General features: G+C 38.7%; 1 protein-coding gene across 4 annotated transcripts in view; it reads left to right on the forward strand.

The window, feature by feature from the left end:
• SLC44A1 (solute carrier family 44 member 1) overlaps positions 1–11,700 on the forward strand; it is a 117,586-nt gene extending 105,886 nt beyond the window's left edge. For 2 of the 4 annotated variants that reach the window (XM_042450103.1, XM_042450105.1), the window contains exon 15: positions 100–563. In XM_042450103.1, the coding sequence (XP_042306037.1) occupies positions 100–393 (294 nt within the window). In that variant the 3' untranslated portion in view covers positions 394–563. Of the gene's footprint in view, positions 1–99; positions 564–4,022; positions 6,893–7,525 lie in introns of those variants that run through there. The other 2 variants (XM_042450104.1, XM_042450106.1) reach the window with 2 other exon arrangements.
• The last annotated feature ends 3,182 nt before the right edge of the window (positions 11,701–14,882 follow it).

The raw sequence follows: 14,882 nt of genomic DNA on the forward strand, positions 1-14,882 counted from the left end.
TGGACCACAAGAATCATTGCTTTGGAGGATGTTAGCCATTTGATTGTGGAATTTGTGGCATAGAAACATAATACAGACTTTCTGCAAACTGTCTTTCAGGAATTTGTGGAGAACAGCAGAAAAGCAATGAAAGAAGCTGGCAGGGGAGGTGGACATGAAGGCAGGGAACTCAAACCAATGGTAGGTCCAAGGGAAGAAATGGCTGCTCTTTTCCAAGAGTTTCACTTGTACTTTTTATCCCTCTCTATTTTCACTGACTGTGCTTCTTCAGGAGAAGTCTTTGTCATTTGTGTCACTCAGGATGTTTTGCTTTTTCTGTTTGTGAGCTTGCCTATCACCTGGATGGCAGAGTTTTTATCACAGCTGAGACCATCTCCCATAAAAGTAAGCTGAAAGGAACTGTATCTTCATTCTTCTGCAGTGTTTCTGTAACCTCAGAAAGCAACCATATTCTCTCAGTAAAGATGTTTATAGTACTCATAGTAACCTAGCCATTAGATACAACTGCTGATATTGCAGTTGATGCTTTTATCTAATTATAGTATTGCTGTTTATATTCTATGTGTCTTAATTGTATTGAATTTTAATATTTTTATACACAAAATGTATATGCTGTTTATTTTATGCAGTACTTTTATATTGTACTTATTTATTTTGTATGTGAATTGACTATGGTCTAAGTATTAATAAATTACTACCACTAAAAAGGGCATCACAGAAATAGTCTTTGCCTTGAAGGACTCCAGATATCAGGCAAACCAACAAAGTACTTATTTGTCCTTTCTGTGATGCCCTTTTTAGTGGTAGTAATTCATTAATTCTTAGACCATAGTCCATTGCCATACAAAATAAATAAGTACAATATAAAAGTACTGCATAAAATAAATAGCATATAAATTTTGTGTATAAAAATATTAAAATTCAATACAATTAAAACACATAGAATATAAAAAGCAATACTATAATTAGATAAAAGCATCAACTGCAATATCAGCAATAAACCTGGCCTGAATTTTCATTGCTGCCAGGGCAAAAGGAAACCTTAGATGTTATTGTAGATTCGGTATCAGACAGCAGATAACTTTTTTTTTTTCTAAAACAGCATTAAGATATAGATAAGACAGAAGAGGTCCCAGAAATTTAGTTTTAAGTTCAGAATATAATGAACAGGAGAACAGATGATGGGGCAAATTCTCAATTTCTGGGGGGCCCCACAAATACACAGACAGAGGGCCAAAGGAGTGTGAGAATATCTCCCATCAACCATAGCTGTAGGCATGATTTGACAATGAAGGGCTGTAACAAGTTTTGGGAGTGTGAGCTTTGCCAGATAAACAGCCCTTTGATGGTTAAATTCATAAATACCATTTTGAAAATTTAGAGTCATTAATAGCCTTGTCTGTCCAGTTGAGCACCATGGTCGTAAATATATTCATGAAGCTTCTCTTTTGAATTCAAGATAGAAAAATTGTCAAACGGAACAGGATATGATTCAAGCAACTTGTGATATCTTAAACTCCAAACTTTGCAATTTGACAGCTGTTCAAAACATACCTTAGGGAAAATCCTAACTGAGGAATCTTTTATACTTTTAGTTAAATATAATAAAATGAATACTAATAGAAGGAAAACTGACTTCTGCCCTGACCAGAGCTGTGGAAGTGTCAGGTGGAGGTATTAACAGTTTCTTAAATGTATTCTGATGGGCCTCCAATTTAGCCATCTGTGAGTCATCCCATTCTCAAACAGTGTTACCATACAGAATCTGCAGTGTACTTTGCTCTGAAATATTTTAAGAGTGGAAACAGCCAGGTGCCCCACTCAGTGTTGTAAACTCTGCTCCAGTAGATCTCGGGGCCACTGCTCTGATGTCTTTTCTGTTCCTGAACTGTATCAAACATGTCAGTGGGCCTGACATAATATTTACTATCCCTTTATCAGAATTTGTGGCCCTACATTGTATTCTGGCTGCATTTGTGAGTCACTTGATTTCACATAGCAAAGATGGTGAATATGAGTATTCACAACTATTCCGCTTGCTGGAACTGAGTTCCTGATATATATAGTTGAAGAGATCAAAGGTGATTCAGGATGAGAGCTGCTTTACTTCTCTGCTTATTTCCATATAAATAAACAAGTTCTATTGAGCCTTGTTTTTTAACACTCAGTTCTAAGATGCTGAACCCCACTAGCAAGGAAGTGGATACAGTTACTCCTTTCAACCTGCAAAAGTAATATTTCCTACACTGTTGCTTGTGTTCCATTTTTCCTTCTATCTCTGTCATTCCTTCTTTATTTTAGTGCTGTGCCTAATGGACAAAAATATATTTTTTGGCTCCCTGTTTCAGACTCTTCTTTGTTTTACTTTCAGATGCAATCATTTTTTAAGTAAACAATCAAATTACAGATTAAGTCTCCATTATCCAAAATGCTTAGGGCCAGAAGTACTTTGGAATTTGGGAGTTTTTTTGGATTTCAAAATACCTGTATTTGCATATATGTACATAATGCAATGTTTTGGAGATGTGACTGAGTCTAAACACAATATTCATTTATGTTTCATGTACACCGTATACACATAGCCTAAAGGTAATTTTATACAGTATTTTTAATAGCTTTGTACATTAAACAAAGTATGTGTACATTGAACTGTCAGAAAGCAAAGATGTCACTATCTCAGTCACCAATGGAAAAAGGTTTGGTTTTTGGGAAGATTTCAGATTTCTGAATTCCACATAAGGGAGACTCATCTTGTACCAGGAATAAGAAAACTCCAAGAGCCAGTAAAACAAAATAGTGTTACTCTTTTTATCATGGTGATATTGAAGCCAAAATGCCTGTATACACATTACACATACTGTCTTTGTCAACCAGTTGGAACATTTGGGAGCTAGTTCATGTGATACATTTGGAACAGGTTTTTGCAGTATAGACCTGTCATACACACAAATGATCTAATAATGCACAAATGAAACTGCTGTAACTTTCATAATATTGCATGAGGAGCTGGAAACAGCAAGTGACTTTGTGAAAAAGGGAGAACTCTTGAGAGGAACAGAAGACTTATGAAAGGTTAGATCATATACAAGATGTTTTATTAGGTAGATTGTTTGTGCAAGAGTTTTGAAGGTCAGAATTCAAAGATACAGACTAAAAAAAGAAGTTGGCAGCATACGCTTTGTAGACTTCAGTCTACTTCCTCAGATGCTTTTGGTCTTGAATAGTTTTGAGTGTGTTTATCATGGTGTTACAAGTGGAAATAAGGTGCGTGCTAATGTCTTGCAAAAGTTTCCAGCACACAAACATAGAGAAAACTGGCATCATTTATTTGTTAATAGTGCCATGGATTGTTGACATGCATGTGTAAATAAGCCATTAGATATGGGGGTTTACAGGACCTGAGCAGAACATTTCACATGGGAGGATAGCAGACTAGTCCTATGTCTTAACTTTATGACAGCCACCTTGGTTACAATGTCTAGTTTAAAACTGACTACCATTCCGTGTGTCTGAATTCAGACTGCAGTTCCAACAAACTACAATTAAACAATGATTTGTGATCATGATTTTTTTCACTAACCCAATTAAATTTACCACAGTTCCCTGAGTTTGGGAGGTGAATTCTTCCAGTCTATTTGTCACACCAACATTAGGGGATAAAATAGGGAGGATCACACAGACCCAGGGCTTTAACACCATTACATTAAACCATCATTTGCTGCTACAGCTGAACAAAACCATTATTGCAATTCCATCCAATTTTCAACTGTTGCAATGAAACAACAGTTACAGTTGGTGGTAATTCAAGAAAATGTGGATGCTTTAAGCCTATGTTTGATTTAGTTTTTCCTATTCATGGTAAAACATAGAGTCTTAACCTCTGTGTGAGAAAGAGAGAAAATGTATGTGTTGGCACCTATTTGCAACAGTTGTTATGCCAGGGGTAGGTTCTGTTTGTTATCAGAATTCATTCTGATTGATAACTTATAATTTTTGTAACTCACTCTGTACCACACATACAGACACCAAGTAATAAATTGCCTGAGTATATACGACATATGCCCCAAAATGTCGTAAAAAGTCACCTGCAACACTTGTGGAATGTTTGTCTTCTTGCCTATGGATGTGAGAAACATGATGTGCACCAAGCGCAAGTTGGTAGCCCTCTTGGAAGAGAAAGTCCAGCAGCTGGAGGCCCAGATATCTACACTTCAGCATCTTAGGGAGCAAGAGGTTTTCCTGGACAGAATGGACCAGACGGTCTTGGACAGGAAGCACACAGAGGAAGTTGCTGGGAAGGATGTCACTTCACGTATAACGGAGTTAGATGGTTGGAGGAATGTCACACACAGAAGTAAGAAAACCAGGGATCGCTCTGGGAGCTTGCAGCTACAGAATCAACTTGAAGCTCTCTCCCTTATCAGGTGTCATGTCCAGCCTGGAGGACAACTTGGAGGACTCAGAGGATGAGCCAGAGCCCCTGCGACCTGAACCTGTAATTGAGGAGCCTGAGGCTGGCCCTAGCTCTGCAGGAGCAGAGTCTGTGGCTCCTTCAGAGGTTCAGTGGCCAAGTCTGCCTGGGGCCAAGGCTGTGGACATAGAGGAGGATCTGGGAAGTGTGCCTACCTTCAGGGAGCGTCAAGCCGAAAGACAGGGCCTTCGAAGATCACTGAGGCTTTATCAGAAATGTGTAATCAGACACCCCTGAATGCCTGATGCCTGCCAATTTAGGCAGCTAGAGCATGTGTGTCTCCTTGCCAGTGATTATCTGACTTTTCTGTAGGGAAGACTCTGTCTCTGGCTCCTGTGGCTTCTTGGAACAAATCCTTATTTCCTGGATTGATGACTATCTTGATTATCCAGAAACCTTGATCTTGGACTGCCTTATTGACCTGCCTATCTGATACCTTGAATCTTGGACCATTTGACAACTCTTTTGGTAATCCTTCTGCTGATACTGGTTTGAATCTCCAAGACTTTGTTGCTTCTAGGAGTTTGTTTGTTTAAGAACTAGCTGGTTTATCAGCCACTTGGCTGCTTTCCTGGACATCAGGAATGATAAGAATGAGCAGCAGAAACAGACTTCAGGGACAGAGTAGGGGAGCCTGAGAGTACCACCATAGGAAATACTCACTACTAAGCCTCAGAGGTGGTGGTGGTGTACTCCTTGCTGAGGTGTACTGGATCAGTGGTTTGTGGGTCTGACAAGATGTCTCTGGAGGTGTGTTGTCACCCTGGGGCAAAGGTCTGTGATGTGACAATGAGGCTGACAAGACTTGTCAAGCGTACTGACTGTTACCCCTTCCTTTTGGTCCATGTAGGAACCAATGATACTGCAAGGCACAGCCTTCAGAATATCATAAGGGATTATGAGGCTCCGGGTAGGAAGCTGTAAGAGCTGGATGCACAGGTTGTTATCTCATCTCTTCTCCCAGTTGAAAGGCATGGCCCAGGAAGGGAGAGGAAAGTAGCAGATGTGAATAACTGACTCTGCAGATGGTGCCTCCAAGGACAATTTGGATTTTTGGATCATGAGCTGCGGTTCTATGAGGGTGGTCTTCTGGCAAGGGATGGGTTGCATCTCACCCCATTTGGCAGAAACATTTTTATCAATATGTGTGTGGGACTTGAAGCCTTCTCATCAATGCTACATCAATACGACTAGCTTAATTTTGAAACTTTGGGGCTCAACAGACAGGGAGAAAAGGGAGGTGAGATACTGCCCCTTTCGTCCCCAGACGGAAGCTGCAGCAACCAAACCATGCGGCCTCTGGGAGCCCTAAAAAGAACTCCCTCGCGTGCACCGATTATGTTTGGACATGGCACCACGTTTAGGTCATCATGGTGGCCCCCATGTGGATGCCTGTTGAGCGGTAGGGCTCAGGAGCATACAGACGCTCTGCTCTCCCGAGCCCTAAAATCGGCCCCATGATGGCACTTTTTGGCCGTCTGTTATCAGGCCTTAGTTGATGTTCTAATTTACTTCATGGGACTCCAAGGATAAAATTGGATTGAAGGAAAAGTGGTATTACAAATGTGAAATTTACTGTAATAAATTATTACTTGATAATCAGTGTCATACTGACTTGCATACATTTTGTTTTGATGAGGTTTCCTTTGTACATTCACCAGTAAACCATTTGAAACCAAAGCAAGCACCAAACAAATGGATTAAGCAGCTTACAAAAATGACTGTGTTTCTTTGACCATTAGGGGAACCTATCAGTTTACCTAATACTGCAATAGTTTGAATAAGATTGCCTTTGGGAAACATCTTACTGATCTGGAGCACATTGAATTGCAATAAATTTTCATTGTAGTTGAATAACAGTTTAAATCCCCCTCCAAAAAATAGGGGATTTTGTGGGAGAGTTTTTTGGCTTAAACTGTTTTTTTAACAGTGGTTTGTTGGGTTGTTTGTTTGTTTGTTTTTTCCATTAACATGTACACCAATATAGTAGTAAATCAGAAAATTAAGTAGCAACATGCATTTCAGAAGTTATGGTTGCTAGTTTTAATAATTGTTGTTCCCCCTCCCCCCCAAAAGTACTATTTTTAAGGCAAGTTGTTTTGGTTGGAACTTATCTTAATTGTTTCTGAATGGCATTTCTTGCATTTCAAAATAAAGAGATTAAAGAGAAACAAGTGACCATGGATGCTGGTCTAACAATGAACAACTGCTAATAAATGGTTAAAATTAAAATATTTAAACTGTAACAATTCTTGTGTGACAGAGTTGTGTAAAATTTTGCATGGTGCGGATAGGAAAAGAGTTTGCTTTTTCTTCCCCTTTTGCATAATATTAGAATCTAGCAATATCCATTGAAGTACAGTGGTGCCTCGGGATACGAAATGATCGGGTTACGAAATTTCCGGGATACGAAAAAGTTGGATTGGCAAAAACTGTTTCGGGTTACGAAATATTTTTCGGGTTACGAAATTCATTTCGGCGCGAAATTCAAATGCTGCAAAGTGCAGCTATAGGCTTTCCAGTGCTAACGGAAAAGTGTTTCGGGTTACGAAATTTTCGGGTTACGAAAGGAATGGCGGAACGAATTAATTTCGTAACCCGAGGCACCACTGTATAGATAAAAGAAACTACTTCTTCACATACTGTGGAATTCTCTGCCACAATATATTACAGTAACTACCAGCAAAAAGAAGGAGGGAGCTAACTAGGCCATCTAGTTGATCATTGTGGGAGCATAATGTTATACTATGTAGGTCTTTGGTCTGGTCTAGCACTGTTCCATTCATGAAAGGTCAAGTCTGGATCTTACCTATTATAAAATCTGCAGTGGTGCCATTTGTATTAAAACAGTATTTCTATTCTGAAATTCTGAAGACTCTCCCCCATTCTTTTGCAAATTGAATTATTATTTTAGATTTACTCTCTTAGACTTTGACAGTAGACACCTTTTCAGAAGTATTGTTCCTTTGTAATGAGACTATCCCATATGTAAACTTCCATTTCTTGTTGACCTTCTGAAACTTTTACATATAACTTTCTTGTCTTGTTTTCTAGGCCTCTGGAGGAAGTTAATCCTGAAGCTAGTCAGCCATTATGGAAACCATTGACATTCCAAAACAATATCTATCTTATCTATCTATATATATATATATATCTATATATATATTATTTAAAAAGCAGCCAAAATCAGAGAAAAGGAACAGGGATTTAATACTTTTTTAACGATTATTTTTGTGAAACATGTACTCTTTTCATACGGGTGGCTTTTACAAGCAACTTTTATCATTGTTCCATTTAAAAATCTAATCATTGTGGTTTGTGCAATGTTATGATTGTAAAAAGATTGAGATATTTCATAATTTGGAGAAGGATTACATAATGTTTGAAAAGTATTGTGCAAGACTGCCGATTTGGAATAACAAGTGGGTCAGATAATTTCCCCTCATGGTTATTTTTAATGAGCATAACTCTTTAAAACTCAATGGATAATGACTGTTCTGAGGGGACAAAATCCTTCATAGATTTTCTTTTCCTTTTTTTAGAGCAGAAATGAATAATACATTAATCATGTTGGGTTTTGCTTGCTCTTTTGCAATGAGATGCTAATAGGATCCAGGAAGTTCAACCTATCCAGGTTTTTTTTCTCATTAACACATTAGACAATTTATATCTAATGCATTAAAAAAATAACCAACTCCTCAGGTATTTAGATATTGAGACAGCCCCTGAATCTATGAAGGACAAACTAAAGGCATATGAGGGAGAGTGAGTTTTATATGCAACTTTCGTCCTGTGTCACTTTAGTTTTTCCCCGTGAATTTCATATTGTCCTTTGCACACCATTGTTCTTTTCAACTACGCAAATTCTTTAAATAAACAGATGAATGACAGACATCTAAAGCTCAGCTTTAGATATGCTCCATCACTGTTCATCCATGACTACATGGAAAGATGCTAGGAGTAAAGGGAGAAGCTGTACAACTATACAAAAAAGTACTGTATGTCATTCATGTTTTTCTTTCGTGTTGACATCATTTCTTGGTCATGTTTCATGATATGTTTTGTAATAAGTGGAGCAAAGTGGGAAAGAGCAGGTAAATATCTTCTTAAAATGTCACTGCATCAGTGTCTACTGTAGTTCTTAGAAACTCTTTGTATTCATACTCATAGGATCTGAGAGCCACATGAATACTTCAGAAGCTTCCAGAAAGCAATACTTGTGTCTTTCCTACCTTCCCACACTTTCTAGAGTGCAACTGTTTAATCAGCATATTGAAGTTATTTCAGAAGCAAATTGGATCTTACAGTGGCCCAAACTATGTGTTAGAATATGCTGGATCCTTATAGGGAGGAAGGAGTTTAAAGCACCTCAAGGTCACAGGGCAAGAAGCAGACTAATCCTCTCTTTTCCCATGGTCCCATCACTCAAAACCCCACCTGCCCTCACAATTTTTCCCCTTGCTTACACTGCACCAGGAGAAAAGGAACCGGAAGAAAAATTACAGCTGGAAAAAAGAGTTCAGCAACCTCTAGTTCCCATCCATGCTGCACTTTAAATCCCCCATCCCCATCCCTCTAGTGCCTAAGAATTCAGCGCAGCCCCATTCATATACCCAGGCCTTACCATGTTATATCCGCTTTGATCTGTGGAAAAGCGGTATACAAATAAAATTTATTATTATTATCTAGTTTTCCCCCTTTGTATAGTAAAAACTCATAGGAATGTTTTTAAGAACTGCAGTTCTTCAGTTGTATTAAATGTCCGTTCTGGAAAACATTTCTTACTTTGGGTTTCTGCACTAATAGAAGTCTTTGGTCATTTTAGCTCCACACAAATGAAAATATTCAGTGGTTTATAAGAAATTGCAGTACTTGATACTTACTGGATATCTTCATTCCAGTGGCATCTGAGGAATGATTTTGAAACATTTATGTGAGTGGATTCTCTCAGTAATGAACAGATTTGTGCCCTAATGCCCTTGTAAGACCTTGCTCATTTTTGCTCTGGAATAATTTTGATTTGAAGCCTTTCAGTTGCAGGCTGTGATACATTTTCTGATTTGCTTCTAAGACTTGGTCAAGTGCTTTTTCATTTGTAAGGTCAAATCTTAGTGTACATCAGTGCTAATGGTATGGTTTGAGAGTCTTGATCCAGCCAAACTTTCTTATTGTCAATCTTTCTGATATACATCAAAGTTTTAGTTAGGACATCTATTTGGAGTGGGCATACCAGGCTGTATGGATGTTGGACTACAGCTGCCATATCCATAGCCAGTGGAAGTGTGGGAACTGCAGTATCAAGATCATTTGGAGCACTACAGTTGCTACACATGGTAGAGAGGAAGGTTAGAAAGAATTCAGAATACTGGCTTATTCTTTACATGGTCATAAACAACAGATGAAAGGTGATAATGCTGTTCCAGGAATGTACAACATTAAACTGCAAATTGTTGGTATGAATGTACCTGAACACTCTGACTACATCCCAAAAAATCACTGCATATGGAATGATGCCTTGTTAAGTAGATTTTTGGATTGGAACATCTTTCTCAGATAAATAGTTTTCTATGTGCAGGGTATGTTTTTTTAGGGGAAAACATTTAACTGTGATGATCCCACTTCCATGTACTCCGAAAAGTTACAGAACAGTTTTGACCACTTCATCTGTTGTTTCTGTAGACAAAGCTGTATAGAGTGTGGACAAATCAGAGTTGCATAAACACAATTGATAGAATTGATACCCGTTGCTTTCCAGAAGGTTCCAAAGTTTGACAGGGCTCTGCCCCTATCAGCATGAATGGTCAAAGACTTCTTGAACTGCTTCATTACTGGTTGGTAGCTTTCATTTTATTCAGTAACAAGGACTTGTCCCTATTTGTGCGTTAAATTCCTTTCTCCATTCCTGAAACTTAATTCATAATGAATGCTAGTATTCCATTGTTTGGCTTATTGTAATGGTAATGCTTTCAGTGTAACTGCAGAGAATAATTTCATGATCTGTTTATGCTATATATTCCTTTTTGTTACAATTTTTTTAAGAAAACTATTTTTGTTAATGTAAAGTTAAATATTTCAGAGCAGAATTTTTAAACTTTATTGCACTAAATGCATATGTGGAGAAGAGAGAAGTAATGCCTCAACAGTTGGATCACTCCTTAAGAAAATCATTTTGAAAAAGAGAGCTATTGCTCTAGATAAGCTTAGCTAAATGGTTACAGAAATGGGCGAAGAGACACTCCTGAGCTGAATGGCCACCAATTTTTTGTTGTTTTATGTTTGTTTTTACAAATGGCTGTTTTGATTCTGTGCTTCCTTTAAAGGATCAGATCTTTTAAAATTGCTGCTGAAGGAAACATAGCATTCTGTAATTAATTGGTGGTCTTTGCTGTGTAACTAAATGCTTCAGTTTCATTTTTTTAATAAATCATCTGACATCTAAATCTTTTCAGACGACTTGCAATAAAATTCAGGACAGTTGAGAAAAAGCAGAATCATTTCTTTATCAGTCACAGAAACCAATCATGGAAGTGCATTTTAAGACTAGCAAACTAGATTGGCCTTTGCTCCTGCTAACACCTTAACATAGCCTGCTGAACATAGTGCCATGAAACTTCATTAGGTCTGTTCACATGATTAACAGTTTAAATGCTTGTGTGTTAGCAGGAGCCAAGGCATTAGTCTAGGCTTAAACTAGAGCACTGCTTTAATTCTCTTTTTAATGTATATATTACATGTTACTGTAAGAATATTTAGGAGGAGAGGTAAGAGGAGCCTTAATTTGGGGGAGGAAGTACAGTGCCTCTGCTGTGACACTGGACTTCAGACCAAGTCTGCTTAAGTCCCTGGGGTTTGGCAACAACAAGGAAAGAAACCTGGGCTCAGCAGGTTGAAAACTACAGAAGCTGGATTCCAAAGCAAGGAAGATGGTGGGTCACTTAGCTGGCTCCACTGAGGTTAGCTCCCATTAACCTCAGCTTCAGAAGTCATAAGTTCAAGATGGGAGGCATGGATTTGGCTCACTTTGAGATCATCAAAACTCCTGCTTTGCCAGGTTCCACAAGCTTGAGTTTCCTGCTTGTTGGAAGCCTTGGGAAGAGTGATGCTTTTTGGTTTGAACTTGCAACTGGAATTGTAATCAGAAACTAAAATTTTGTATTTTTGTATACCTTGATTGTGCAGCATTTTTATATACAGTTCCTGTTTTACAAATAAATTTGGTTTCTTAAAATGGTGTCTAAAACGTTTTATGGCTATTACTTCCCTTAGGAAACTTGGATCATGAAAAAGAATTCTGCACAGGTTGTAGAGTATACACAAAACTATGCCCAGGTTTCCATCCACCAGCAGAGCTACCCTTCTGACTGGTGCAACCTGGAGCCTTAGACACTTCTCAGACATTCTACTACACATAAGGTTGCCACTTCACTGATCAAAGTTCTTGGCCAAGTGTTAATATATTGGGGCAGTAAGTGATGGAATCAAAGTGATTTCAAGAGGGCCTATCCTTTAGGTGACACTACTTGTTCCCAGAGGACCTGGTATTTTAAATGCCAACAAATGACTAAAATGCTCACAGAAATAATAATATGCAACCATTGTACTGTTTGCAAGATTTTTCCTCCAGAATACTTTTATTTCAGATGCCACCATCAAAGAAGTGCAATGATGTGCAGCTAGGTAATTTTAAACACTGGCGTTAATTCTCTTATTGGAGAAGAGTATCAATTCAGTGATCTTCTCCACTGCCTATATTCAGGAAATTTGCTGAGTTGGGTTGCTAAGACTGCTGCTCTTGCTAAATCTCCCAGCAAGCTGATGTTTGGCTTTTCATTTATTACCTTGCCTAAATATTTCATACTGAAAAGAATGCATTGCATAATTGATAGCTATTATAATACTGTGGGTTTGTTTGTTTTTTAAAGACGACTTTGGCCAGTTTTTCTACTTTGCCTTTCAGTGAATGGAAGATTGATTTGTATTTCTTTATGACTCAAAGTGAGAAAATGGCTTTTAACTACATAATGGTTGGAATCCTATTTGGTTAGGAATGCCCCTCGATTTTTATGGACTTGGAGTCCATGTCCCGCACCTCTTTGTGGGCAGCAAACGGAGGGTGACAAAAAAGGGGTTGAATATTGGCAATTTTCATGGAGGTCTGGAATGAATCCCCCACGGAGGGGCGACTGTATGTTGAATAGTGAGTCAACACACAGGCAAATATCACTGGTCCTACTCTAGACAGGAAAAACAACAGTTTCTAGGCCTATACATGATAATGTAATGATGGAGCCTGTCAATGCAAGGATGTCTATCACCACCCAATTACTGTTTGCTAACAGCCATTGTTAATGTAATGATCATAGTTTGGAACATGTTGCATTTTGTGTCTTTTTGACACAAGTTCCCATACATTTCATCTGCCCATTTAAACATGTATATTAGCCTGCCAGTGGCAGCAGCCATTTTATGAAGTGGCCCACAATCCTTCAACACTTATATGAAGTAAACTTTGATAGTCTTTAAGGTGCCAGAGGACATTTTTGGCACCCACAACATGCTCTGAAGCATCATTTATATTAAAAATTCCATGATTTTTAAAACAGTTTTGGGCTTGAATCCCACACTTCATAACACAATCACCTTTCCTTTCTCCTCTAATATTGACTTAAGACTTCTGCTACTTGAAAACAGCCACTCCTGAAAGCAATCCAACAATAGGTAGGGGAAGTAAACTACATTCATGGTGAGAGAGATCTTTCTGCTGACTTTTCCCTTTTGTTATTGCCAGACTGTGCACATAAAAATAAATGATCAGACCTGACCAAAAGACTCTACAGACCCTGAAATAATTATCAGAGTCTTGTTTCATTTATATTTCAGACAGGATCAGTTTCTGTTTCAAAGTATGGCTTAAGGGCTGGCAGAACCAGTAGAAACAACTTGATAGATGCCTGGGGCACTAATTCAAGAGGCACCTGAATTAGTTGTTGGAGTAAAGCTCTGGGGGAGAGATGCTGGCTACACTTTTGAAAGAGGTGTTCCTACCTCCCAGATTCCAGGGAACAGATCTCAGAACCTGCAAAAATGGCATATTTATACTATAATTCTGCAGAATCCTCCAGCCAGCAAGGTCAGAGATCTTGCTGGATGTGGGATTCTGGGAGTGTTAGTCCAAAAATGTAACTTTCACATGCTATGTTCTTTGTAAGAAGAAAGTAAAAATATGAGAAATGGAATGTTTTAAGAAAGTAATGTTTTGGCCAGCTCTTGATCCCTGAAGGTATTATTCTTCTTGATAATTACCATATGGTGAGGTAGAAGAAAAGGGCAAGAAAAAAGGCAACTGAAGCAGACCTGGAAGGCTTTAAAACATGTGTGCTGACCCAGGGAGGGGGGCATTTTCTATCCCAGAACCCTCCGGAAACTGCACAGACTGCCAAAATTGCTCCAGACTTCAAAACATATAAAATTGCAAGCAGACCGAAGCCCACTTCTGGTTTTGAAAAATGCCTTTTTAAAAAAATGTTAAATAGATGTTGGGATATAGGGAGGCTGGAACCCAAGGCTCTTTCATACAACACAGATACAGTGCTATGGTTCCACTTAAACTGCCATAGCTGCAACTTATGAAATCTCGGAGTTGTAGTTTGGTGAAGCACTAAAGCTCTCTGGCTGAGAATTCTACCCGTCGTTCCCTAAATTGCCCACCCCAGGATTCTATGAGATGCAGCCAGAGCAATTAAACTGGAATCATAGTGCTATATTTATGTAGTGTGAAAAGATAAATTACTCCTCCTGGTGGCTTCCAGGAGTATTCTACCTTTCTTTGGCTCATTTTACCATTTGTTGCCAGAAAAGGGGTTTTCTGGGGGAATCAAGGTGACACAACCTTACAGACCTTAGTATGTGGCCCCAAGGCCATATTTTGACCAGTCTTGCTTTGTAGAATGAGAATTGCAAAATGAGGGGAGAGGGGAGGGCACAATGTTCAAAGTTACTCACAGGTTTCTACTTCTGGAATTGAAGTCTCGTGTCCTCTCTATAATCCCTGACATGCTCTGCAACACCCCAAGCTCTGCTGTGGAACTCTGCTGACAGATGTGGATGAACAAAAACAGATTTCACCCAAGAGGGAAAAAGATTCCCCCCCCCCCATTCATCGAATGAAGACAGGTTCTGGATTCTGTCCCTGCCGACCCCTATGCAAATTGACCCCAGGCATTTCTTCCATGGAAATTATTGATGATAGTGAAGGTAAGAGAATTAATTGTGGAGGTCCTAATGCAACCAGTTGAATGCTTCCAATATGCATCAGCCTCAGGGCAAATCTAAGAAGGCCTCATCACTGTGGTATTTTCAAATCTTCATAGCTTAATGTTATGTCATTTCCTTGGTCCGGTAATCGGCAGTG

The sequence above is a fragment of the Sceloporus undulatus genome, chromosome 2 (assembly GCF_019175285.1).
Source record: "Sceloporus undulatus isolate JIND9_A2432 ecotype Alabama chromosome 2, SceUnd_v1.1, whole genome shotgun sequence".
In the NCBI taxonomy this organism is placed as follows: domain Eukaryota; kingdom Metazoa; phylum Chordata; class Lepidosauria; order Squamata; family Phrynosomatidae; genus Sceloporus; species Sceloporus undulatus.